General features: G+C 43.7%; 2 protein-coding genes across 6 annotated transcripts; both read right to left on the bottom strand.

Annotated features, from left to right (window-relative positions):
• Positions 1 to 51: 51 nt before the first annotated feature.
• si:ch211-210p4.6 (malignant fibrous histiocytoma-amplified sequence 1) lies at positions 52 to 8,420 on the bottom strand. Of its 4 annotated transcripts, XM_049005162.1 has the most exons (12): positions 7,001 to 8,420; positions 6,671 to 6,840; positions 5,146 to 6,016; positions 3,267 to 3,564; positions 2,841 to 3,027; positions 2,452 to 2,636; positions 1,506 to 2,014; positions 1,270 to 1,424; positions 869 to 1,040; positions 545 to 612; positions 339 to 419; positions 52 to 226 (listed from the first exon to the last, which is right to left on the bottom strand). In XM_049005162.1, exons 2-11 carry the CDS (start codon positions 6,699 to 6,701, stop codon positions 343 to 345), a joined length of 2,553 nt encoding a protein of 850 aa, XP_048861119.1. In that variant the 5' UTR covers positions 6,702 to 6,840; positions 7,001 to 8,420; the 3' UTR covers positions 52 to 226; positions 339 to 342. The 4 variants fall into 4 exon arrangements, with proteins under 4 accessions (XP_048861119.1, XP_048861122.1, XP_048861121.1 ...); XM_049005165.1 differs by lacking the exon at positions 339 to 419; XM_049005164.1 differs by lacking the exon at positions 6,671 to 6,840 and having other exon boundaries at positions 7,800 to 8,420.
• Positions 8,421 to 8,551: 131 nt separating this feature from the next.
• On the bottom strand, positions 8,552 to 21,362 carry phrf1 (PHD and ring finger domains 1). 2 transcript variants are annotated; one of them, XM_049005161.1, is made up of 18 exons: positions 21,256 to 21,362; positions 19,936 to 20,055; positions 19,696 to 19,809; positions 19,093 to 19,280; positions 18,609 to 18,692; positions 18,278 to 18,414; positions 18,100 to 18,191; positions 17,796 to 17,962; positions 17,273 to 17,402; positions 17,077 to 17,180; positions 16,797 to 16,990; positions 16,605 to 16,715; positions 16,332 to 16,486; positions 13,155 to 16,232; positions 12,313 to 12,392; positions 10,723 to 10,920; positions 10,480 to 10,608; positions 8,552 to 10,209 (listed from the first exon to the last, which is right to left on the bottom strand). In XM_049005161.1, exons 2-18 carry the CDS (start codon positions 20,027 to 20,029, stop codon positions 10,051 to 10,053), a joined length of 5,214 nt encoding a protein of 1,737 aa, XP_048861118.1. In that variant the 5' UTR covers positions 20,030 to 20,055; positions 21,256 to 21,362; the 3' UTR covers positions 8,552 to 10,050. The 2 variants fall into 2 exon arrangements, with proteins under 2 accessions (XP_048861118.1, XP_048861117.1); XM_049005160.1 differs by lacking the exon at positions 21,256 to 21,362 and adding an exon at positions 20,606 to 21,249.
• Positions 21,363 to 27,462: the final 6,100 nt, after the last annotated feature.

The raw sequence follows: 27,462 nt of genomic DNA, 5'->3' as shown, positions 1-27,462 counted from the left end.
GAATCCTTTTATTTTTCTCTGGCAATACAAGGTATATTTAGCCAGTACAAGTTAAGAGATTTATTTGTCAATGGTTTTCCTTTCAAGTATCATGTAAAAAACAGTGATAAACCCAACCCTGAATATACACATATGACCATGACGTTTGACAGCTGGAAAGCGACCTTGTCGTTTTGCTGCCATTATTTTTTTTCACTTTGCATTCCAGCCATTAATTGGAATTTGTCTGTAAAATAAACAAAGAAACATCACTTTACAAAAAAAATCATTCCTAGTAAATCAGTTTTTTCAGCCAGCACAGTAAATCCTGAACATACGATTCAGTCGTCATCAATTACCTGATTATTTCATGGGTCCCATTGAGATGTTAGCATATAAGTAGTCAGGATTTTCATGGTTAGAGGTGGGAAAAATTGGATCTATATTAGACAAAGCAAAAACCACGGCATGAACTACAATTTATGAACTAAATACATTGGCATTAAATACTTGGTACATATAAACTATATCCATATAATACCTGAATTATGTATGAACTACGCACCTTTTGGGAAGAGCAAGTACGTCTTGCATGTATGTCCATTCAGGCAGGTCATTTTTTCTTCCTGAACCCTGTGGATGAGAAAACCACAATGATGAGGTTAATAAAGTTTGATGATGTTCATAACCAAATGTTTGATCTCCGTTATAAATGATTATATTGCTAGGATTCAGAAATGTAAATCCCGATTATAATTAAACGTTTAACAATATAGGGCGCACAGGAATGACAGTAGTTTTGACCCTTCCAAATATACCAGTTGTAGAGAGAAGTTAGAAGTGTTTAAATTGGCTCTGGAATATTGACAATGCTGTTTGAGTGGATTACTTTTCGCGTTGAGGGAGACTGTGCCAGTCTTTCCATTTGAACTCGTCGGTGCATCCTGGCTCCCTGCATGGGCTGTATGTGTACTGATACAAGCCAGGCCACTGGCTAGAGAGCTTATTCAACTCAGACAACACGGCCAGGATCAAGTTCCACAGCTGTTTGAAAGCCAATACTAAAGAATAATTCATTATTTATTATTATTATCATTATTTGATAAAATCCTAAAATCCACAATACATTATGCATTACCAAATCTATGTCATTAGTTAGTCAAATGTTTCTTCCTTTGTTTAAATTGTACTATGCCAAGTGTGCTAATATCACTTACAATAATATTTGTCACATCCCACCTTAGCCCTGAAAGCATTCAGATTTACTGCATGAAATGTAAGAGTACTTACAATTGTGTTCTGGTCTCTTGCATCGTATTTCAATGTACTGATCATCAATGTCGGTGCTTTTTTTCACCAAAACAAGTACAGCCTCGTAGCCAGCCAATAAGCAGCTATTTCCCACCCAGTGTGTGCTATACATGGAGCACAGTCTTACAATAAGCCTGGAAAAAAATCATCATACCAACATTTAAGGTACCACGCAACTGCATCTCACAACCAAAAGAAGGTAGACGGTACTGTACCGGTGGAAGACACCATGAGGGATCTCCGGCATGAAGTAGACCAGAACCTTGATGTCCTCTGGATCATCCTGCCCCCACATCTTCATGACCTTGTCATTGTCTTTCAGATAACCTGGGAACATACAGGCAGGTTCGGGCTCAGAGAATGAGTGCCTCTGCGTTAAGGATGAACCCCACTTCTTGTTTGGCTCAAACTCAGAGGCCTGAGGGTTAAGGACACGTGCGAAATTAGTTGGCAGGCAGATCTCAAAATATCTGAGAAGGCTAAGGATTTTCCCTTCCTTATTCCTGGTGCCCGTCATCTCTTTCACGAAGTGCTCATCCCTGGCCATGTCCGCCTGCATTAAGGCCCTTCTGACCAGCACGCGAACAGCATCGTAGGACAGAGTGGCTTGACTTTTGAGCCGGTCGATCCATTTGTTCCTGTGACGGTTGGGACAGTTTTCTTTCTTCAGGATAGAGCTTGGAACCTCCATCAGCTGCTTCACCAGGTCGTGTCTCACTAGAGTCTTTCAACAGCAGAGAGGATTACTTACACATGCTTACATACACCGATGTTTTCACCTCCTTGGATCTCTCACTAGCTACCATTAGTACCCTATAAGCCTTGCCATTTCAGAGATGCTCTAGCCTAATCTAATCTGACTTTAATAATTTGGCTCTTGTCAATGTCGCACAGATCTTCATTACTGCCCATTTCTTCTGCATTCAACAAGTTGACTACGAGTTCCAAATTTTACCCTACAGTTAAATATATTCGAGACCTAGACACTCACCATCTATAATATCTGTCATTATTTATAAGCTGAGAACATGATGGGTCAAACACACGTCCAGACAATAATATATTTTACTCCAGTTGCAGAAACACAGCAACAGTGCCTGCAAAACACTGGTAAAAGACTGACAATTAGTTTCCCTGTTTAGTTTCAGTGTCAGCAGCTACCTTGAAGAGTGTAATAAGAAAGGATGGCTTGACAAAGACTGTTTCTTTCAGATCCTCAATCTCTTCAAACCACAAAATGGTCCCAGTTCGATGAAGGTAACGGAGTATAGAATGTAAGTCCTCCTTGCTCAGATTTCCAGAATTGAGGGCACTGTTTGCCACAAGATTGTGAAGATCCACAATGCCTGTATATGACAAAATAATTGGTGTAAGAGGTTACTGCTTCAACTTGCCTTGATATATGTGACGTGAATATGATGAATACTTAGAATGGATATGTGGTTCTTTTTTCAGTCATATTAATTTTCCCTAATTACAAAATTACAAGTGAGTGTGAGATGTAAACAGCAAAAATATAATGATTTATTTATTCGCAAAAATGTGTTCACCGTGCTTGGGGAAATCCGGCTTCTTAATCAGGCACCGCATGGAAGATTCAACCTCTTTATAAGAGTGTGGCAATGTCCTGACAATGTTTGGAAACAATCGTTTATTCTGAACATGTTGCAGAATGTGTTTTTGAATCTCCTCGATATCCGCGCACTTTGTGCAATCAATGGTAATGAGGCTAGAAACCTTGAACAAGGAATGGATTCAAAATTAGCAAATATATACATTACAAGAAAATTTGATCATTGTCAATTTTGAGACCCCTGACTACTACAAGCAATTGGATGATGCATGATTGAATGGATGTTTAAAAAAAGAAAGAGAGGATCATGTGCCCAAGTTATCGCTCCTCAATCTGCTCACAGTGATCGAGCAAAGTTCTGTCAATGATCAGTAGTCAATGCAGAAGACATATGACATCATACCTTCAGGGTGTAACCTTTAAGCTGATGCAGTTGTGTCAGGTGCTCAGAGAATTCGTCATGTTGGCTTTTGTCTATAATATGGCTTATCTGTTGATCCAGGTTGGACGTCCTCTCCTCAAGTAGATCATGTGTCTTCTTTTCTATGTCCTCCTTCTTCTTCCTTCTCTGCTCTGCATCTTCGCACTGGTCAGCATGGGTCCCCACGAGCAGAAGCACAGAGTCTGGGACCCTCATCAGAACATTTTTGATCCAGAAGCTGACTTTGTCTTCAAAGGACTGTGCGTCCTCAATATCGTAGCTTAGACCAGACGTTAGAAAACAAAATGGAGATAAATATTCAATTCAGTTTGTATATTTTTATATAGCGAATGATGTAGTCGACCTATATGGCCTATATAAATACATCGACCCCTTCACATTTGTGGATTTGATATTCACCGTTTTGGTCAATCGTAACCTTAAACAGGAAGGGAATATTTTTAGAGCTTGCTGAAAGATTGCAAAAACTCACAGACAATGCGAAGACCTAAGCCAAAGACAGTACTGAAAATGATTTGGATCAGAAAAAATTCTATAATACATAAATATTAGTGATAATATATTTTAGTATAGGTGCACACTATGTCTTTAATATGAAAAGTCTTGGCACTTGGGTACTGCACACATTTTTGTGATCCTGGAATCTCCCGAAACTTCTCAGTGCCAGTAATTTTGCATTTTTTAATGAAGGGTCTAAAATATAGTGCTCCTAGTGCGTGCAATAGTAATTTTGATAGTTTATATGTTACAGAATGTCCATGGAATCCATCCATTTGAGTGCTGCCAGATTAGAAAAGTGCTCTATGAGCTTATGAATATTATATGAATGAATTAAAAAATTGTAGATAATATATGTGTTTCATATAATGCGTAATATATGATTAGCGAGTAAAGATACTAATGTTTCGGGGGGGGGGGGGGGAGATACATACATTTAATTTATATTTCCATTAGATTGTTTATTCTTCCCCTCATCTTTTTTTATTAGTTTATTTTATTTTTAAGTATATTTTATTTTCATTCTTGTTTAAAATTTGCTTAAAATTCGAAGCGGTCTTGCACAGTGTGATTTGTTTAAAATCAATAGAAATATTTGGAAAATAAATAGAATGCACTCATTTGTCACGATCGCGCTGGTAAAAGCGGGCGATCGCTGGGGAAGCGAGCGAGCAGGAAGCAGGGAGCAAGCAGGCAGACGGATTTCGGGGAAAAACGGGGATTTATTGGGGAAAGTACGGGCAGGACGGAACACAGGCATTGACAACATCAATGACGGACAGGGTAAACAGGTAAGACCAGAACTTAAATAGGACAAGACTAAGCAAAGTAATCAGACAAAGCTGGAAACAATCAGGGAAGCACACGTGGGTAATCAGGGGGCGTGGCACACACGAGGAGGCGACGAGCCGGGTATGACACATTTGTCATCCATCCACAAGTGAGAAATGCAGCTCATTGGGAAAGTGCGTGCTTTGTGTGTTTCAGGTCCTGGGTTCAGTTCTGAGCATCTCCACTCCATCATCTCAACAAGCTGCAGGTGGCTATGACTAGGATTGAAAGGTTGTCTGCTCAAATGTTAATTAAATATGTAAATTTTCCCACAGTTCACATTTCTGCTCCTTCCCAGCTCCCTGCCAGACAGTACACATTTTTGCTTCCTTGGGGAAGAGCAAAAACGTGGATTGTCTAGGGGTCCCTGAAGACCAGGTTGGGGAACACTGATATATTGTATGACCTGCATGTAATATATGAACAGTATTTAGCTCAGAAGAAAACAGTTTACATTTGCCAGTGGGTATTTGGAGTAGATGTTTGGAGAATATAGTAGCAACGCAAATACCTTGAAAGATCAATAGCCAGAATGACGAGAGCATGAGGTGTGATGAAGATGTGGTGAGTTAGATAATACTCCTCATGTCCAGCAAAGTCCCAGAAGAGAAACTGGACGCCATCCTTTTCTACTTCGCTGATGTCAATACCAACTGTCCGATCACTGGCTTCCACTGTCACTGCTCTTCCTTCTCGCAGACTGCGGCATAAGGTGGATTTCCCAGCCATGCTGGAACCCAGGAACAAAGTCTTGACCCTAGCCACAGTGTCCCCACCTAGGTCAGCTTCCAGTTGGCGGAAATAGCTCTGAATGTCCTTTACCCCTCCAGCACACACTTCTTCTGGGGGTGTCTTGAGCTGATTACCATTGACTCTGAAAACTTTGAGGTCAGTTCTTAAGAAGAGCTCGGCCGGCAGCTCAGTCAGACGGTTGTTCTCCACATGCAGCTCGTTCAGTAGAGGGAGCCCCACAACTGCCCACAGATTTTTCAAATAATTGTTAGACAGGTTTACATACTTCAGGCTCTTACAGTCCACCAAATCAGCAGGGAGTTCTTCCAGGTGGTTATTGCTCAGATTGAGATACTGCAGATTTACAAGGAAGGAGAACACCTTTGTGGGTATCTTCTGAATCTTGTTCTGATTCAGATAGAGCCTCTGCAGGTTCTTCAGCTCCCTAATGGCAGCAGGAAACTCAGAAATATTGTTCCAAGACAAAATCAGCTCCTTTAGGTTGATCAGCTGTGAAATATGACCTATATGCTGTAGTTCATTGATTTGGAGGTTCAAGCTCTCGATATACTCTGCTTGACCAAAGATCTCCTGAGGTAGAGCATTGAGCCTTTGTTTGGAGAAATCCAAACCTCGTCGGTCGTGAACATCTAACAAGTTGGAAAACAATGTTATTAAATGAATATATGCACAGCAAAACTAGAGCCTCATGTTGTGAAAAGATACCGCTGTGTTTGCACAGCTGAGTAATACCATACCAATCAAGGACTCGCTTTGTCCTTACCTTTAACTCTTGTTACAATATTATCATCATGAAAACCTGCTTTTTTCCCCGCAAAGTTTGACAAACATTGTTACAGGGGGAAACTTTCTGAGCAATATGTCGTTTTGAGTTTTCCTCATTGTGTGACATTAGAATGTACTTTCACAAACCTACCTAGGCTATGTGTTATAGCCTAAATAACTTTAAAAGTACAGTATAGTTAATACATAAACCAGTAACATATTTGTTTATTATTATCAAGTATTATGTACTGTACATAATTGTATGTGCTATACTTTTATACAACTGTCAGAGCAATAGGTTTGTTTACAAAAGCATCACCACAAACAGGTGAGCAGTGCATTACAATGTCACTAGGCGATAGGAATTAATCAGCTCAATTATAAGCCTACGGGACCTTGTCGTATATGCAGTCTGTCGTTGGCCGAAACCTCGTTATGCTGCCCATGACTGAAATTTTATCTGCTTAGTATGGCAGCCTATAATGCTAACCTAATTCAACATATTTGACATTCAGTACCGTTACTCCCCAGTCCTGTCACTGACGTCATTGTTCTCGTGGTTGGCGCCCTTCTTTCTGCTAGGCTTCCCGTTTTGACCCCTCATGGTCCCGTTCGGTTTCTCTGTTCCTGGTTATGAATCTCTGTAAAGTCCCCTTTGGTTTTTCTTACACCTGCTCCCGAGTCACTCCTTTCCGAAGCATGGCAAGGAATAAAGTAACTAAAACTAAGTTGATTTATTATTATTACTAGCTATGAATGTTTGGTGAATACAGGAATGTTTGACGAATACTATGGAATGCCGTATTACTCTTAATGAAATTAAGAAATACAGACGCTCCTCTACTTACGAACAAGGTACGTTCCGGACGGCCGTTCGTAATTTGAAATATTTGTAAATCGTTATTCGACATCATTTTAAGGGTATACGCAAGCACAACGAACTAGGATGCTGGGAGTACGCACGCTACGCTGCTGCGTGGCGGGAGTAGCGGCCAGAAGTCGTACCAGGCGGAATTGGAGCGCGGAAAAAAAATGATGCTGCGGATAGGGAACGGGAGCCCGAAGAATATATTTTGGACTTACTGTCCTCTTCGTTCGTATGTCTAAAGTTTGTAAGTAGAGGAGTGTCTGTATATCGATCAATCAATGGACAAAGTGATGGACAAAGCACACCACTGTTATGATAAAGTGGCATTATGAAATAAAAAGTTGGTTCGGAAAACCGTCATTCAGAATCATATAAAAAAGTTTTATCTAACAATAAAAGGAAACATTTAATTAGTTATTGAAATATTTATTTATTCAGTCATTTATTTCTAAATATATTTATTTCATTTTGAGCAATATGGTGTCCCATAGAATACAGGAGACGATTTAGAACGGGCATAATTTCGTAATAATTATATAAGCCAACGTCGATTTGTGTGATTGTCTGTTTTTTCCACCCCAGCATGTATTTTAGTGATAATTATTACAGAAAAATCCTACCATACTGCACACTACGCAATGAAGGGAAAAAACTGTGTATATATTAAAGCGTTAGATCATCAGTTACTTGTTAACCACTACATATGCACAAAAAGAACAGCAAGCTTATAAGTGAGGCTATACGTCTTGTAGGTAATTTAAAAGAACGTTCTTCCTTACCATTTGACCGTGCCATCTTGGGCTCCTGCCAATGAACCGACTAACTGAAAATGACTTACTGGAAACCTGTCCAACAATAACATAATACATGAGTGGCGGGTGGGGCAATAATAACAACAACAACAACAGCGTATCCAGACACTAATGAAGAATCAGAAACCAAAAGTCATTTGGCAACTTCATATCATGTACACGGTACACCTAACACACCACCAAAATCTTCAACTTAAATTCGCCGATGGTGAAAAGTCAGACAATCCTGCTTGGACTTGGATGCAACAGTAACACTTGACTTGAGGGGACAGAAATACGTACCAGCCAGGTAGTTACTAGAGCTGCCCGGGTCAACCACAATTGAAGAGATAGTGGAAACATCTGGGATAGAGTTCAGCTGTGAGGTGGTGGCTACACAAGCTCACAGACAGGGACCCGATCACCCAGCATCGATACCCAACCTCAATGGCAGCAGATTCAATCAATGGTGTTCCAGCATCTAATGGAAAGCCTTCCCTGAAGAGTACAGACTATTACAGCAACTAAGGGTCAGCCAGCTTCATATTATCGCCCTTTGATTGAGAGTGAGATCTTGGACAGACTGGTGTCCCAATACTTTTATCCAGATGTAGTTAATAGCATAATGCTACAATATTTGTGGCCCCTCGAGTAACTTTTAAATATCAAATTTGATATGTGATAAATAGATCAAAAGTAAATATGTTATAAAAAAAAAAAATCGAAAGTAAAAGACGCACTTTCTCAGCAATTTTATTTTATTAAAGACATCCTCTAAGAAACGTATTTACAAACAATTTAGTGGAAACCTTGAGTTCCTGACAGTACAGTTAAATAAGGACACTGACTCCGAGCAGCCCAGGGACAGTTCAGGGAGAATTTTCTCTAACCAACCCATTTCTTACAGCCACGACCTGCCTAAACAATTAACGTGACTTGCATTTTAAACATTTCAAATCCGATAAATGAATACCCTAAATGAAAGAAATGAAACTTAAGTTAACTCTTCCTGAAGACACCTATCCACATTCCTTAAGAGAGATCAGAGCTCACCGACATCAGTACACCTCCCATCACAAAATCACCGTTGGTGAGGTCTACAGTACTCAACACACATTTAGCTAGCAATGCGCATAAGGTGACATGTGACCCGCAACATAAATCTGATCTAATTCTCAGCAGGACAGACCCTTTAAATGACAAGAGCCTCATATATAGCACACTCGCCCCCAAGCAGTCGACTCGCTGGAACGCAACCCACATGATGCGGTCTGAGTTCGGCCTACATAAAGCCCCAGGGGGCGCTATGTTGTCATAGTAATCACCAGACTAACTTCCTTAATATCTTGGGATAGCATCAACAACTGAGCCCCAGATCATATGAAATACTGTACAATATTCATTTAATAAAAGTGCAATGTTGACAATTAAAATTTCCCCCAAGACTTTAAAAATTAGAATAAAAGGGGAAAAAAAAAGTCCAGTTTCTCATAACTAAGAGGTTGCCATGGAAACGAGCAATGTGGTGGGGACCTATCGGCTTGTCGGGTATGCATGGCAATATTTGATTCACCGCCTCTTGAGGGTTGATCTCTGCATCCTAGGATGAATCACTCTATTTATGAAGCTTTTCACCAAAGAGATGTAATTTTACTTGTAGGAAACAGCCAGACGTCGCCTTCGATCCTGCTCCACATTACTGTTAATGTAGCGTATAGCTACAGGGGTATCTGGTGGTATGAGCTTTGTTAGTTTAGCTGTGTTTCGGAGGCCGTGAAATCCAGAGAGATGTATCTGCGGATGACAGAATAGGAGCTCATTACAAACGCAGAAGGAGGAAGAGGCTATTCGGCAGTGGTGCTTTAAGATGCTATCTCAGAAGCCTCCATGAACAGCATTTCCATTCAGCGAAACCCAGACCAGCGAGTCTTACCGCTGCCCCTTCCCCCAGGCAGGCAGAGCAAACACAGCAGATCTCCGCTGCTGCCCTCATTCCTGCAGGAACAAGCAGATTGCTGACTCAGGATTCCTAAGCCCTTTAGTTTATACCATCACTATACAGTAAAGAAAAGATAAAATGAAAATGGAAAAAAAGACAGTGGCGCTAGCTGCAGAGAAGGGATCAGGTTGTCTTTGGAAGACGGGGGTTGGGTTTGGATCCTCCTTGGAAGATGGGACGGGGTTTCGGTCTTCCCTGGCAGAGAGGGGCGGAGTTTCAGGCATCCCCGGGACCAGCTCCTCATGAGTTGCCAGTAGCCTTGCCGGTCACGCCCTCCTGGGCCTTCCCCTCTTCCCCATTCTTCTTGTGCTTCCTTGCATGCTTGTATTTGTCCACGTAGGCCTTCACAAGGTTGGCCACCTTGACTGGGTTAATCTCGCCACTCTTGCTGTGGCACACCTGTAAGCCAAAGACAGACTTAACACAGAATCGTTTATACGGGCCATCACAAACACACAAAGATGTACATGTACAGCTCCCCCCCCCCACAACACACACATGTTCATCGGTTTAGTAGGTTCCCTACGACAGCAGTTACTAATACCTTAGAAATCTAACTGGAGGAATCAACATTACTAACATGAGTATGTTCTATTTTTAACTAAACTCTAAAAGACCCCGGACAAAAAGCACCAGATTACAAAGGCTCCTCAGAGCGGGTGTGGGCACCTTCTGAACGGCCTTCCGGAGAATCTCCTTGTATTCCTCCTTGGTGATGTCCCTCTTCTGGTAGAAAGGCTTTATGGCCAATTTCACTTCCTCCACGGCCCGTTCCTGCATATGAAGCTTCTTCATGTACTATAAGGGCAAGAGTGTCGAACATGCAGTCGATAAGCCCAAGGTTTGACACCAGTCAGTCTTTATTGAAGAAGCCCACTCATTGATGGGGTTCCCGCCATTGTGGGGACTCGCCTTATCTTTTCTGGATGTATCCTGGGCGCCACCTTCTTTCCTGGATGCCGACTCTCCCTGGCTGGGCTGAGACTGGCCTGGCTGGGCCTCCAAGCAACAGGGGGGGCTGTGTGACACTGAACTGAGAGTCACTTTTTTAGGGAAGTGGGGAGCCAATTCCCCAACCGGGGCAGCAGATACAGCAGACTGACTGGAGTCCTGGGTGGGGGTCAAGGATTCAAATAAAGAACAACATTAAAAAGTGGCCAGCAAACCCAAACTCCAATCAATTCAGTGGCTCTACACCTGCTTCTAACCTTAGACAAGAGGCAATTTAAATGTAGTTAAACAGAATAGAAAAGTTGCATAAAGGCACAGGTCCCTTTAGAATAAGAGGCTCAGTTTATAGTCAGCTATTAACAGAGATCCCTGATTGTCACATAGCATCAAGGCTGGGATATCTTTTGAAAAAACCCACACGCAGGCTGTATGGGAGAAGGGCAGGAAACCACAGATTATGAGAAATGGAAATCAAAGGGCAATTACAGACGTCAAGCAAAACCAGTAGAGCAGAATGTAAATAACACTCGCTGTCACATGGATGCGTTCCTCAAATTGGTCAATCGTTGCACCACAGATGACAAGGTGCCTCGATTTCAGCGTCCATCTTTGAGGTACCGATGTATCACCTCATAGTCCACCACAAGACTACAAGCACACGGAGCCAAACCTTCCGAACTCACAACCCTCCCACTGCAGAACAAAACTCAGCAGACGTGAAATAAAATCCTTACATTTACGATTCTACTTACTGACATAGGAACCCGGTTCCTTTACGTCAGCATCCTGTAAAACCTGAATTTCTGCATACTACACCACAGAGAACACGGCTCCATTTTTATACGTCTAACGTTAATGTCCTATTTTTAGTCAACTTGTCCTCATCAGTTTGACACTTTGACCGAACCAGTTCAGGAAATGTGTTAGAGGAATAACCTAATCAATCAAAATATGAAACAAACCCTCAATAAGCATGTAGCTAAAGAAACTATACTGGTTTCCCTGAGAAGTTCTCTCTTGACAAGGCATCTTGGAGAATGCCCTAAAATTCCATGGTGCCATTCTAAGCCAACTGAGGTTTTAACTTTCATTTACGAAGAAAATACTCCGATATCACTTTCAGTTTCAGTCACATGGTTCCTGCTGGCCTGAGATGCCCCCACCTGCTCATGCTTTCTGTGGGAGAACTAAAAGCAACATTTGCAATTGAACAGGAAACATCAGCATAAATAAATGAATAAATAAATAAATAAATGAATGAATGGATGAAAAACTGCTACCACCTTCTGCTTTGGTGATGTAATTACAGTTAAAAAGCAATCTGGGGAAAAAAGGCAATGGTTGAGGACAAGGGTCCCCAAGAATTATTCCCCAAGGACCAAATTCCACCAGTGACACTTGGGGGAGGTTCCCGACGATGAAATTTAATACTTTAGTTTGCCTTGATTTGTGGTTGGGTGTGGGGCTAACTAGACAAAGCAGACAGAAGTAATCAGGTCAATGCATGCCAGTTTGAAGCAGCTCGTGGGAGGTCATGTGACTACACCATACCTGGGTCACAGCTTGGTTGGGTCCGGGGGACTTCCTGGATGCTTCTCGGCTGCTTTGCAGCAGTCTAAATTGAGAAAGTTCTACAAAGATGAAATACGGGGCTGATGTCAGAAAATCCCATTGTGTAGATTTTCCTATAGGAATTCCTGTCGTGCTCAAATTATTTCATGAAACCAAGAATGAACTAGCAAGCAAAAGCAGCCAAATTCAGTGATGTAACTACCGCCCAAAAGGATGAGCGTCGAACGATTACTATTTGTCTTTATGTCTCTCCTGGCTTGATAAAGTAGCATTTCCTCATATCATGATTGGCATCCTCACGCCTTTTATCCAGCTTAGAGTAAACGGCAATGCTGATAACTCTGGGCAGGCTTTAAATCCCAAGTATAAACTGCCTTTTACATAAACCATCAGTGTTCTCCTGCATCAGTGGTCTCTAATTCTGACTTACACTTTTGGTTTTTTTCCCCAGATATACTTTGCCAGTTCCCAGGATACTTTAAAATGGACAGAATATGCAAAAGCTCCCAGAATTTGCATCTCGATACCTTCATTTGATTGTGACTACGTGAAGAAAGTCTAATGATACCCAGGCTTCAACATAGGACTTAAAACAAACTGCCCCACCTTCATTTCTCCATCTGGGTCAAAGGTCCAAAAATTTCAGAAAATACAAATACTGGAATAGCTGGTACCATGTTCCTGAATTAGGACAGGCCCTTGGTCACCCAAGACTGGAATGCAGCTGTTTAAATATTGACACTTCTTCAATGAGTGTTTAATGGGCGTTTCATATCTTTCGCCAACACTGGTGGGTTGGCACCAACACGATCCCTACTCACTTCCAGATTTCTCAGCGATGGGCTTATCAGCCTCCTTGAGGTTCCATGTCACCCTCTTCACTGATGGTTTGGACCTGGTGCCAACCACCATGGAAGGGATGTCCGTGGCGACTTTGACAGTAGGCGTGTCCTCCTCCTTGCCCTGACAGACGGACACCAGTCCTTCCTTCTTCACTGCAGTACACTCCGTCCATTTAAATAAGGACTCATCTTCCTGCTTGACTGGAGGAAGCTGTCCCAGGTTGACCATAAACGTCTCTTCAGTCTTGGTTGCAGATAGGTCCTCCTGCTGAACCAAAGACTGTCTTCCTGGTTCAACCTCAGACAATTCTTGTTTGGCCACAGACGGGCCATAAAACACGGTGCCCCTCTCGTAACCCCCAGTCTCTGGGTCCGCTGCTCGCTCACGCTTCATAGAAGTCAAACTATTCAGGATACGACCTACATTGGCAATGTCATCTGCTGACAATGCCTCTAGTTTGACTGAACCCAATGTGTGCTGTAGATCTAGGCCTGTTTTAGAGCCATTTTCAGCTAAAGTGCTATCTGCTGCCCCCATGTGACAGCCTCCTGTCACTGCAGGCTGACTAGGGCCAGAGAGGAGAACTTGAGTTGCGTTGTGGGATGACAAATGTGCAAACTCCTCTGCCCAGATAGATTCAATTTTGATCTGCTTTTGCAGATCCACACCTGCCATGGACGCGATGGCAGCATCTTGATTCAACTCGCAGGCCACCCCATAATGAGAGGGAGATGACTCCTGTTTGATTTCTACAGGCTTCTCCACTTCTGCTTCTTTAGGCTGGTTTGCACCCTCAGTCAAGCAGGGGGTGGCAGGTTTCTCTGAGCTTTTAGGACATCTTGAGTCTTCAACAATCTCTAGAGAAATGGGTGTTTCCTCTTTAATTTCACATGGGTCTTTCAATCCACCCAACAGGTCAGGAGAGAGACTAACTCTTTTGATCTCTTTGTGCTCTTGTGGTTCTTCTAGCATGTTAAAAGAAGCAATATTTTCCTCTTTGACCATACTGGGATGACCACCATCTTCATCTGCCACTTCTTCCTTCATAATGTCCGTAGATGCTTTAATTTCCCTGCTCATAGAAGCAGATGATTCCACCTTGATCTCCTTGGCTTCCTTCTCCTCATGCACTGCTACTGAAGGTACCGGAGTTCCCTGAAAGATCTTCTGTGTTGACTGAGACCTGCTGGATGAACAGACATCAGCTTTCTTCTCTCTGGACCATGACCTGGATCTTGGACGCTTGCCGTCCTTTGACCGTGATCCGACCCCGTCTTTTGACTTGGTGGTAGGATGAGCCATCATCCGGTCTTTCCTTCGCTCTCTGGACCGAGACCGGGATCTGGACCTTGACTGCGACCGGGAATGACCTCGCCGCTTTTCCTTCGATCCTTTCTGCCTGTCGTCTTTTTGCTCACGGCTGTCTCGTCTGTGATTCCTTCTCCTGGATCGGTCCCCACTACCAGAGCGAGACCGCCTCCGATCTCTTGACCGTGACCGCCTCCATTTTCTCCTGGACCTCTCCTCATCCTCTGACATGCTGTCAGAAGAGAATGTGCCCCCCCTCCTGCCCCATGAATGTGAGGACTGTGGTCTGCTCTCCCCGCTGCTCCTCCTAGTTGTTTTCCTCCAGCTGGTGTCAGGGCTGTTAGAGGCAGAGCCGTTGTCCCTAGCCGTTCTCCTCCGCTTCAAGTCACGATTTTGCTCTGCACTTACTCTCAATGGTGACCTGGACCTAGTCCGAGAACGCCGGCCATCTGGCCCAGATGGTTCTGGTTTAACATTCAACTCGCTGTGGTGACTGGAAGATGAGATTGAGTGTGTGGATGTCTGAGGCAGCTTCATTGCAGCCTGGTCTAATACTCCCTCACTGCCCATCCGACACTCTGGATCGCTGCCTGTGTCCCTCTTCTTCCGTTGAGTTAAACTCAGAGGACCAGTGTTCACCTCCTCAGGCTTACAAACCTCTGGCGAACTGTCCCTCTGGGTGCAATCCAGATTCTCCTCATCCTCCTCCCCATCTCCCAGGCACTCATCTGCCCCTGCCATGCCAGGCTCGGTTTTAACCTCGGGATCTGAGCTGGAAGACGGCGGCTGCAAGCCATCCGATCTCCCCAGCGGGGAGGCCTCATTCTCAGATGTATTGCCAGGGGAGTCCGAATCGGAGCCCGTGGGCTCAAAGGGGTCATAAATCTCGTTCTTGCCCTGCTTTTCATCCCCCTTCTCCCGCGATGATAGCAGCGTTCTCTTGCTCTCGCAGAGTTTCTTCCACGGCTCGCTGGCTGCCTGCCCACCCGGGGAGCCCTGTGCCGTGGTGAGGCCTAGTCGCCTGGCGTGCCATGGGTTTCCACTGCTGCTGATGCGGAAACTCACAGTAGAAGGGCCTGGGTTGGTGGGCAGCGGACCAGACACTGCCGACGCAGCTCCTGGTCCACTAGGCCTCTGTCTAGTACTGCCACTACTGCTAGCCTTGTCCTGCTCACTCCCAGACGTGCCCTGGCCTGTGGTCTGCTGCCGGACCCTGTGGCTGGTCAGGTTGTTAGTGTCGGAGTCTGGGATTCCCACTAGGCCAGCACCACTGATTGCACCTGTGGTACCACTAGAGGTCTCCCTTTTTATCTTTGGTATCCGTGGCAGGCCAGAAATATCCACCCACACAGGTTTAGGTGGGGGCTTACTGACCAGCGGTGATGCAGAGTCCTTAGTCATAGAGGGAGAAACGCAGGGGGCGAGGCCGCTCAAGTCCTGGCTTCTGGGGCTGGGTTCGGAACATCTTCGGAGGTCTGAGTGACCTCCTAGGGGAACGCGAGACCCTCCGGGCAGGGCGGGAAGCCTCTGGGGAGTGAAACTCGACGACTGGGGGGACGTCGGTGTTGAGGGGCTGGGGAAGCTGAATGGTGGTGATGGTCTGGCAGGAAAACCAGAGGAGAGCCCCCCCTCCCAACTTGAGTTAAAGGCACTTGATCCCGAGCTTGCCGATGCCCCGATGCGGATCTCGGCTCCAGACTCGCACGCCGCTCCGCTGGGAATTCTGGTCTTTGGTGACGAAATCGTGACTGTGGGGAGAGAGAGAAAAAAAACATTTGGCAAGGGCTTGATAGTGAGGGTGTGATAGCGTAGCGAGGGCCGCACCGGAGTGCCATGAGGAAGCCTACCCGGCTTGATGGCCTTCAGTGAGCCGTCCCGGTTGATGACGATTTCGGAGCTGTCCATCATCAGGATGCTTTGACCAGTCAAGATGCTGCTCAGCAGGTCAGGTACTGGGGCGGCCTCCGCCACCACCTCCGTCTCGGGAACCCCAAGCCCTTGCCTGCAAAATACAAAGCACACTGTAATGCATCCTTGACTTACACTCACAATCACTATCACCGTCAATATCCCTGAATGTGACAGAGCAGACTGAAGTACAGGGATGGCATGAGGCTCACCGGTGAAGGCCGGTGGGTACAGGCCGCGCCACAGGCTGGTGGGAGCGGAGAGCAGAGCGGGACAGCCCGGGCCTCTTGGCATCTGGTCGCTGAGATGGTCCTGGCTCGTCCCTTTGCAATGACACAAATGTCATGATGCTGAGCATGACCACGCATGCCAAGCAAGCCCTGCTCCAATGGCACACCACTTACCCTTCGTCAAAGGGGTCCAAGTCAAACGGGTCTCCGTATACAGACAGGGAGGCGGCGCCGATGTCGGCGCGCATGCTGCCCAAGCTCTGCTCGGCGGGTCGGTAAACATCCGGGATGGAGGAGCTGCGCCCCTGCCGGGTGATTCCTAGGTTCCGGGCCAGGCGAGAGCGGCTTGTCACCGCCTTCCTCACCACCTTGGGGACACAGGACCAAAGAGGTTGCTATAATACCATGCTTCCAGGAAAAAGGACAGTAGTAAGGGCCTGAGACAGGCACCCACCTGTTTCCTCCTTGATTTAGGCCTCCTGACGCGACGCTTCCTCTTCTTGCCGCTCTTCTCTGACAGCCCCTTTGTCTTCTTTTTCGCAGCTCGCCGTCGCTTCGCTGGCCAAAAACAAAACAAGCCCATGTGATCTCTCACGGCTGCTCTGATTGGCTCACTACCCCAGCGACCAATTTCTCTTCGGCTGGTCTACCTGCCCTGCGTCTCCTGGTCCCCGCACGTGGTGTCAGGTCTCTCACGTATTCAGCAGTGTTCAGCCCTGCTACCACCGCCTCGATGGCCACATCCAGCCATGTGGACCGGGCCAGGTATCCAGGCACCTGCTGTAGGCCCAACAAAACCCCCATCCTATTAAAAAATGTCCTCTTCAGCCCTTTGACCAAACTAAAAACATGCATTCACAAGCCTCGGAAGATCATGGGAGATGATATTTACGAAATATGCGTAACAGGGTGCTGTAATTAAAAATGGCTACGTGGCCTGACTCCGGCACTCAAAAGTATACAACAGAGAACACGCAATGTTTTTCCTCTGAACACCATTCCTGACACTTCAGAGAGTGGCCAGAGACGGCTCTAATTAAAGCTCAGTGCTGAGTGTGTCAGACCTGTCCCGCAGTTAGTGCTCACTCCAGTATATTACTACTTAGCCAATCTCAATTGTGAATAGCGTTTGGTGCTTAGGACCAATCAGGACCGAGCATGCCTCAAACACACCTGGACGCCGCGTGCCTGCGAGATGCGGTTCCTGTTGACGGTGGCGCGGACCCTCTCGCTCTGCCATGTACGGGCGATGGCACGCATGGGGCGGCCACTGGAAGAGCGGCTGCTGTCCACAACCAGGGCCATCACCGCACCCTGTCTCACCTCGTCACCAGAGCCACCTGGAACACGAACACAGACCTCAAAACTCCTGTCCAACATGACTCCTTCCAGACAGCTAGATAGATAGTAGGTACCCGGCCCTGTTGAACAGTACCGCGTCTGCCCTCTTGCTTTCGGTACTATCCATCTTATTTACCTGTGCGGGAGTTGCTGGCTGCACATGCCGGGCAGAACCACTCCTCCACGGGGACTGCGCTGAGTGGGGGGGTGAGGCACTCCATGTGATACCTGAAAAGTATGCATAAATATTAAGCTATGCTAGTTTGTGCCTCTCCAAGCGGCACACAGCATGCTGGCCCATTGAACCAACTCACCCCATATCACACCCGTCGCACAGAAGCAGACGGTCCTCTCGGTCACTTTGCCCGCAAACCTCGCAGTTGGTCTGGTCCAGGTCAGGATTCAGCTCGGGCTCTTCCACAGCTGCACTCGCAGGCTTCGGCACGGAGATCTGACCGCGGAGATCGGCACTTAACCTAACTGGTACAAAGACCTCCAAAATCCTGCTTCCCTCCCATTTAATGACTCAAGCTCATTAGCACCCTTATTTCACACAAATCCCAAGAAGGTTCCAACCATCATATCTCTAGAATGGACAGAATGGACAGAAGAGAAGAGCAGAGAAGAGCTGCAAACACTTCTTACCGTCTTCTGAACTTTCCCCCCGTAACACTTCCGCAGGTAGATGCTCTTGAAAATGATCCTATCCACTGGACAGGAGCTCGCATTCTAGTTGATAAACACAGCACAGAAGCACAAATTACAACCTAAAGTCCCAGGTGTGTGTCTGTGAACAGGTTTAGCCATTCTGTATGGACAATTTTGGTTCCCACAAGACAGCAGAATGAAATGGGGAAAAACAAACCACAAGGACATCCCAATAACGTAATACAATTCAAAAACTAAAGTGCAAGAACATTTTCTCTATCATCTGTTACTGAGTTCCGGTAGTTAGTGTTTATTCTCTTAAAAGCCGTAAAACAGGTGGCAAAAGGGAATTTCTCACTACTGTGGCCACTGTTACTACATGCATGAAGGGTTTCTTCATAAACATCCCCAGTAATTTCCCTTTAAGAACTGGTTTCTTGGGAATCCTGGGAAAATTTTCAGGTGCAGGAGGAAAAGTTACCTTGGCCCACTCCAGGATGCAGTCTAGGCAGAAGTAATGCTCGCAGGTATCAGGCGTGGCCACCGGCTGCTGGTGGAACGAGTTCAGACAGATGGGGCATTTCTCCGTGTCCTCATCTGAACTGAGGTCCGGCCCACCAACTGCTCCGCCGGCACCCTCAGGTGCCTTCCCAGAATCCTCCTCACCATCTTCACAAAGAGGCACAAGTTAAATACCCTAACAACAAGAGCAATACACCCAAGCAGACTGCAAAGAACAATATTATAGTTTATATGTAAACAGACACCATGCCAGTTTAAATTGTAGAATGGCAATTTAACTTACTTTATTTAATTTCCTGCATATCATTATTTGTATCTGCGTGCTTTGTGTCCCTTTGCAGCTGTATACAAAAGAATTTCTCCCTGGGATGAATTAAGTACACCTTATTTCACATGAACTACAGCACTGCAAATACTCTAATGTTTATCGTCATTATTGTATAACTACAGCAGAAGCTATCAAAGCAGAATGATGGCAACTGGTACTAAAACACAGAGTCTTTGGCCTAAAGGCTTCCAGGTAGTCACATCCACAAACAATAAGCAAAAGGTGTTCTCTTACCACCGCTGTCGTTTGAGTAGTCTTCCTCATCACCTGACTCTTCATCCATGTCTCCATCCTCACTGCCGTTCTCACTCTCCTCCGAGTTGTCCCCCCCCTCGTCAGTGGCATCCTCTGGGGGTGGAAGCACAAGAACAAGAATATTGACAATTATATTTACTTTTGGAAACAATGGTTCCTAAAGGATAAAACATATTAGGAGAAAAAAATAATAATAATGGGGGCTAGAGATCTTCTCACCTTCATCAGTCATGATGGCAGAACCAAGCCTTTTGCCTTTGCCGTGAGATGCATTCCTGTTGATCAGCTCATCCTGGCTGTCCTCCTCATCCATCGTTAACCATCAGAAAGCCACAAAAACTGAATGGGGGGGGGCAGACAGAACAGCTGAGAGAAGGACACTTCACCCATCAGCTAGGAGACTGCAGACAGTGGAACTGAGAAAGCACATTTCACCACGATAAGACCCTTTGCACGTGCTGCAATGTTCACCGATTCATGGTCTGTCAGTCTCTTTCTTTTACCGTAAACATAAAATAACCAACACAACATCAACTGAAATCATTTCTATTACAAAAACAAAACAAGACAGCACTATTAAAATGCAGACCATAATTTAAAAAACCCATTTCAGCATATGTAAATAATTAACATTTTTGTAGCAGTTTTAATGGTTTTTGCCCGAGTCTTTATTCTATTGTTAAGTTTTATGGCTGATTTAAATATACACTAGGAATAAACGTTATTTTCTATTCCTCATTAGTACGACAGAGTTTGAAAAGAATCTCCTACCGGTACTAGAGCTGGACAATATTTCAGCGCAACAACAGCAACTGCTATCACATATAAACCAATGCCTTTATATAACTATGTAAGAAAAAATAAAAAATCAATTGCAAAAATCACTTACACAATACATGAAAATCATACTGTCACGGTTGACAGTTAGCAAAGCATGTCTTTAAACCCAAATGCAAGTCGAAAAGAAGAGCCCTTTCTGCAGCGATTCTCCTGCATGACTGTCTCTGCGGGGCAGCTGTCCGAGCTCGACCCCCGACCGCAATCAAGAGGTTGTGGGTCCGGGTTAGTAAGTACTCGGCCCAATGACAGTCGATGTATCGCTCCAGCATGCACGGCTTTTTATCATTGCTTGTTATGTTTTTGATTAGTTTTAGTGTAGTTTCGCTATCTGTGTGCAGCCCTCGCATGCAGCTATGAGACGCCGCCTTGCAGACCGGTCTTCTCTATATCTCGTTATTAAAGTCACTGCCTACCGCGCTACCACTCATGAAAAAGGACAGTAAATGTATTCGTGTACATGCTTCATTTCTGGCGCATACTCGGATCCCATATATGATTTTTATATATAAACATATAACTGGTCGAATCGGGCCTCTTTCAGACAAGCCAGAAAAGCTGGCTAGCTTATTGCTAAAGACGGATATATGTTTTAACAAACACGAGCAGATATATACGCCTTTTCTGCGATGTTACCAAATGCTCCAGCATTCTTTGCAGCTGGCTGATAATTTGTAAGCCCAGATCGTGTCGATCACCTACCCTAAACGGCTCCGTGAAGCTTAATTTAGTCAATTTCTGGCGTCCGCGATTAGCGCATTTGAGTGACAGTACCGGCTGGACCCACGGGCGGAAGTGACTGACGGGCTGAATTCGCTGTAACACATTTAAAGTGACAGTACCCGCACGCCCAGAAGACACTGTGAACCCCCCCACCCCCCCGTGTTGACCAAAATACAACATCCCTATGAATTTGATATGTATCAGATGCGGCTGCTGTGTGGACAGAGGAGATTCTTGGGACACTGGGGGCCACAAGCAAGAAACTCTGAGGCCCTCCAACAGACCCCACCTGACATGGTAATATATGTAACCATTATTTTAGATATTATTTTTAATAATATCAACAAATAGAATTTAATAAAAACGATGCCTTTATTTTCACTTTACTGTGAAAAACAGAACACACAAACAAACTAGATTCGTCGGTGCAATGTACAATGTAATCGGCCAAGCTCGGGGTCCCCAGGCAATTGCCTGACTTACCTGTCCTGTCCCTACGCCTCTGTCTGCAATGATTTAATTATGAAACAAATGTTTTTGAAATAACTAATTGGTAAAAATGTATTACCATATAAAACACACTTGCTTCTTTAAAAAATCATTATTGTAAAATGTTTTATTACTATTAGCCACCACTGATGTCTTTTAAAAGCTGTCAGTAATCACTAAATTATCTATACATTGCAATATCAACAAAGATAAAAAGTACATCTTTTAACTACAGTCCTGAATTTGCTCTCTACTCCAGAGACATATGGGTCCCAAAGAAGGGTTGCATAGCAAAAACCCAGCAAAGTTTATGAGTGATAAAGCTGTGGTCCAAATCATATTTTTCAACTGCATTTTAGCACCTGGTACGGATTTTGCAACCAAGACGTCAATCACGACCTGCAAATGTTTGTTAAATATAAATTAAAGTAGTGATCTTTTCCACAAACTATATACGTGCGATTTAACACATACAGTAAATGTCACGTTAATGACGATTATTGTGTCTCATCTCTTAGGTCCTGCCCCCCAAGAGGAAAAAAATGCAGAATGGAGAAGGCGAGGTGTTAGTTATTTCACTTATGAAACAGAACAAACAACGAATGAAAAATTTTAATACAATCAATAAGACGATAAGGGAAGTAAAAGTGTGTATTAACTTACCATTAATGGGTCTTTGATACATTTCAAATATGTATTTATATTATTATATAATAACTGATAATAGCGATGAGTGGTGTGTTGCCAATGTATTTGTCTAACGAATTCAAATAGATATATGCAACTTAAGTAGTTTAAACTTCGCTAAAGCGCTCATTTGTGTACTTTCTTTTTCGCTTTAATGTTGCCATGACGACAGGGTAGTTTAGGACGTATCGTGGAACGTTCATACTGTATAATAGTACCAAAGATCCCCCCACCCCAACCCCCTGTGCTGTCATGCAGCATCCTCCGTACGTGCACATCGACACTAGCCTCATGGCAACACCGTACACAAGTGTACAAGAGTTAAACCACTTTGCGCATCGCGGGTAGAGCTTTCGTTTTTCAGAATCTATATCATGACATTATCTAGAGACTGTGATCAATAATATTGTATTAGAATGCTATTTTTAAATAAAATAAATCAAATGCAACCGCAACATGGATAACAAAATACGAAACGCATAAAATGGATTCCATGAAATGGTTCCGTCCTAAAGTAAGACGTGCAAAAATGAACGCGCCGCACCCCAACTATAACTCAAGAAAATCCACCGAACACATTGGCGGTATATAATACGCCCCTCGAAGATTGTAACACAATAGGAGTCCTTATTAGGCGGGTGTTGGGAGGCATATTTGGCTGCCCATTGGCTCGATTAAACGCCAGTCACGGTTTAATTTGCATATCCAGGTCAGGTTGCAGATGCAGAGGCGTGGGCTGGGTTGGATTAGTGTAACTGAGCTGAACTTCTGCGATAGCGAGTATAGCTAAAATTCAACTTTGTACAAAATATCCTTTTGCTTTTCGTGGATAATTAATGTATAATTAAATTCCACTGAAATCTTCAGGTTTCTTTTCCACAGAAACAGACCAATGAATTGCAAGTTATGAGACCGGTAAGTATCAATCGCTAGAAATTCATATATTAATGAGATTTATAGATATTTTAAAATACTCATAAGTAATTCAGTGATGTGTATCAGTTTAATCGATAGAGTAAGAGCAAAATAAATAACTCGTTTTAAAATCATTTTGTTGAAATGTGTTTATTGTGACAGTACTGTTCAGCTGAGACCTTAAAGTCTAATATCACATTTTAAATATACTTTGAACTACATGTACCGTGTTTAAGTTTGCGTATGAGTTTTTATATCGATGTATCATCTACGTTTTGGAAGAAAGTGTTGAGTGACACATTTTATCAATTTAAAGACGCAAAAAGATTCGCCATTTATCTTTTTGCACAATGTAATACGATAATAATAATTATTGTAAATATAGTATTATTATTATTGTTATTATTGATGTGATAGTACCTAGATATTGGTGATAGTACATTTTTGCTATTATTGGTGTCCTTGTTGTTGATCTCCTTTTATTTTTATATGGGTCTCGTACAGTAAGGTACATTGAATTTCCAAAAGCAGGTAAGCCACTGACTAACGCACATTGCGCCCGTTCTTAATTCCACTGTGCGTGTGACAGCGGCTAACCAGTTTTTTGGGGTATCGCTCAGTCCGGCAGCGTGCGGCCCCTGATGCGCTCGTCCACGCGTAAGGCGGAGCTGCTACCCTGCCCGACACCTTGCATGCCTTCTTCGACGAGCAAAAAAAAAAAAAACGTTTCATTCTTGGGGGAAAAGATCAGTCTTTACTGACTCCGGTGATATTTTATACCCTGAGACTATTTCACTAGGGCCATTTAAAACAGCAGTGGATTTTTGTAATGTGTTGCTGTTAAGCATTCCCCAACATTTCTTTATTTATTGACCAGATATTTCAAATATATCTCTGTATTATTTAAATACATGTTGACTTCTGTTGCCATTTTGGCTGTTGTATGTCTAGTGTTTCAGTGCTTGAAATAAAGTGGCATTATTTGGTTTCATTTTGACGTGACTGTTTTACAGGTTTCTGGCTACATTTGTCGCTGAATGCGGTTATGCTAAGTGGAAGATGCCTGGTAGCGTTTTTTTCGTTATAGCGTTTCAGTTTCTTGGCAATCGGAGGGTTAAAGCCCGCGGAGGCGCGGCTCGTAGCTCCGCCTGGCCGCCCGTCCGCCAGCTCTGTGTCAGGCAGCGTCCGCTTTCATTTCCATTCATAAATGTCCATCATTATAATAGCACGCATGTTAAATTTATCGATTATAAAAGCGGGATTATATTTTCAGGCAATTATATATATATGGTGCCCATGTTTTATTGAAAAGGAGCTGTTTAATAAATTTAAATTTGAAATTCAGAAACTGAATTCGTTTTTTGCACTGGCCTGGGCATGGATTATCCTGGTAGCACTAGTATCAACTTTACTTCAGTTTTTGCATCCTCTTAATCTTCTAGAATAATAAAACCAGGTTTATTGCAACATTTAAAAATATACCGTCCTTTGAATAATAATTGCGACACCTGACGGTCGACAGTCAGTTCATTTTAAATGAACCATAAATTGAGAGCTTGGAATAACGTAACATGCACAGACGTGTAGAGAAACATTAAAATCATGTGCATATATGTTTCTCTCCCTCTTTAAGCAAGTTTTGGTGTAATGTATGCAGTTGTATAATTTTACGGGGTAAAGGTCTTGCTGCCTCAGTAGTAGAACTATTATGTGAGAGTTGCTTAACAGGTGCTTTTTTATCAGAAGAATCGATTTGAAGCTTTACATAATACACATCTCTGCACAGCTGGTTATAATGAAACAAAAATTAATCACGTCTCGGTTTATTCATATTTCGCAACTTTAGTGTCGTAAGGTAACTCGCGGGACATGAACCCATGACTTTGAAATAACACTCGCGGCATGAAACACCGTTTCCCCTTTTGTTGTGTCTTGATTTAGCAAATTAAAAGACCCGCATATCAGCTTTCCTGCTGGTCTCACTCCTCCATCCGAACCGCCCTCCCCCCTTCCTCCCCAGGACAGTCTAGTCGTTAAGCCTTTTGTCCTGTTTTCCACCTTAAATATCTGTCGCCCACATGCGTGTAAATGAACAACTTATGCAAGTCAATGCACCAGTCACTGTACTTTAGCGATATTATTCAATTTAAGTCTATCTGAAGTACGGTTTTTTTCTCTGTATACTGCCGTTCGGTTATGACGTCAGTCTTGTTTTTTGCAGAAGTCCTGGAAAAACCAAGCTGATCTGGCATTCCTAAACCTCTTCCTGTGTCCTGTGCATGCTCTAGACACTCTTCTGAGCAGGACAGATGTCTGTGTAGGGTTGTTATTATCCATTAGGGGATTTTACAAAGATTACACTCTGTGATTGCTTTTCAAGGATGCATCCATCTTGGGTTGTTTTTGTCAGATACGTGCATGCACATGTAAAAGCATTTTAATAGGGGTTAAAATATTTTGTGGCTACACCTCTCTGTGGTAGTTAAGAATACTTTAGGGTCTTATACTTGAATGAACCCGAATTTTGGCCACAGGCCCACGAATTGAAGATGCCTTCAGTCCAACTGAGATTTTGGGATTATCTCATCCAGTAGAGCCAGACTCTCCCCAGTCTTCTTAGCCATAATCCCATTACAGATCATCAATCGCAGCGTCAGACCTCTGTGACCTGAGCCCTTAGGGTTACTTGAGCGAAGGTGTGCATTGCAAACCTCTATCATATGATTTAGCATGAAAAAGACAATTTATGTAAATGGATTAGCAATATCATTCGATGCACAGTGATCCTCTGGTATGAGCTGCAGGCTTCCTGTGACGCTTTACTGAAGAAGTAGTTGGAAGATGAATCGATTAGTGTTGTGATGGGGGATTATCAGGTGACAACATGGATTTGCTCAGATGCTTTAGCATTGTTTCCGCAGGTTGTATGTTTGCGTTGAGATGTGTGTCTCCCTCATCCCCTCTAATCCTGGACCCAGTCTGCTGATTGAATCTGTCATTTTTTTACATGATTAATTTTCCCCTTTTTTATGTAGCCATCTAACCCCCACCCCCATGATGAACACAATGGTCCTGTCCTGAACCTGAGCCAGCTTAAGTGTGTTAATATCTGCTAATATCTGCTTTAACTGTATGCGCAGAGATTTTACGGGAGATTTACTTCCTAAATAAATATTTGCTGTTTGTGTGCCTGTCAGCTGGCATGCTTCCTAGTTGGTTTGCACGTTGATCTTTTCATTTATCAAGTTAATTTATTCCTATAAACAGGGAAAAAACATAGCTTCATGTTAACGTTTAACTTCCCTGAATCATGCTGGAAGGGTAACACGGGCTTCCTGGAGCAGGTTAAACGGCCAAGGGGCTGCGTGCCCCGCTCACCTGCTACTTCTCCAAGTCCCTCCACTCTACCCCCACCTCTGGTCAACAGGGTGTGACGTTCAGGGATGAAGTGGTGATCTTACCAGCAAGCAATTCGCACAACACAGCTAAGTCTATTTATAGAGCTGGTATCCCCATGAGTTTTAACAAACAACCAACACTAACTAAACTAACTAACTAACTAACTCCACGGTAGTATGAATACATGGCAGAGTTTGAATGCATTTTGTAACAAAACATGGATAAAAATTTGTAACACCTGTTAGTAATGTTTGAAGCGTAGGAATGTGAGTACTGTGAGTAGAAATGATTAATATTCTTTGTTGAGATGTAATCTGTACTGTTTTTTTATCATTACTACATGAACATGGCTTCAGTAGTCAATCCATTAATAATTGACTATGAAACCCTCAGCACAGTAAACAATAATTGACTGATGCCTCACTGGATTAATCTCTGCCTTTACCGTGTGTGTTTATGCAGCAGAAAATATTCAGCTGAACCCCGTTCACATCGTAAACCAGATACCAACTGAAGAGCCCGGACCTCGGCTGTAAATTTGACTGCATGGCTAGCACTATATTTAATCTTTTGATTTTCCTCACAGCTGTTGCCCCCCCCCCCCCCCCCAACCCCTCATGCTCGTATCTCTCAGGATGAGAATGAGCGTGCATTTCCTCTGCCGATATCCCTTCGGAAAACCAAAGACTCTGGCTC

This window comes from Brienomyrus brachyistius, unplaced genomic scaffold (genome assembly GCF_023856365.1).
Source record: "Brienomyrus brachyistius isolate T26 unplaced genomic scaffold, BBRACH_0.4 scaffold154, whole genome shotgun sequence".
In the NCBI taxonomy this organism is placed as follows: Eukaryota; Metazoa; Chordata; class Actinopteri; order Osteoglossiformes; family Mormyridae; genus Brienomyrus; species Brienomyrus brachyistius.
The sequence above is the reverse complement of the archived record's forward strand: the minus strand, read 5'-3'. Positions and strand labels throughout refer to the sequence as shown.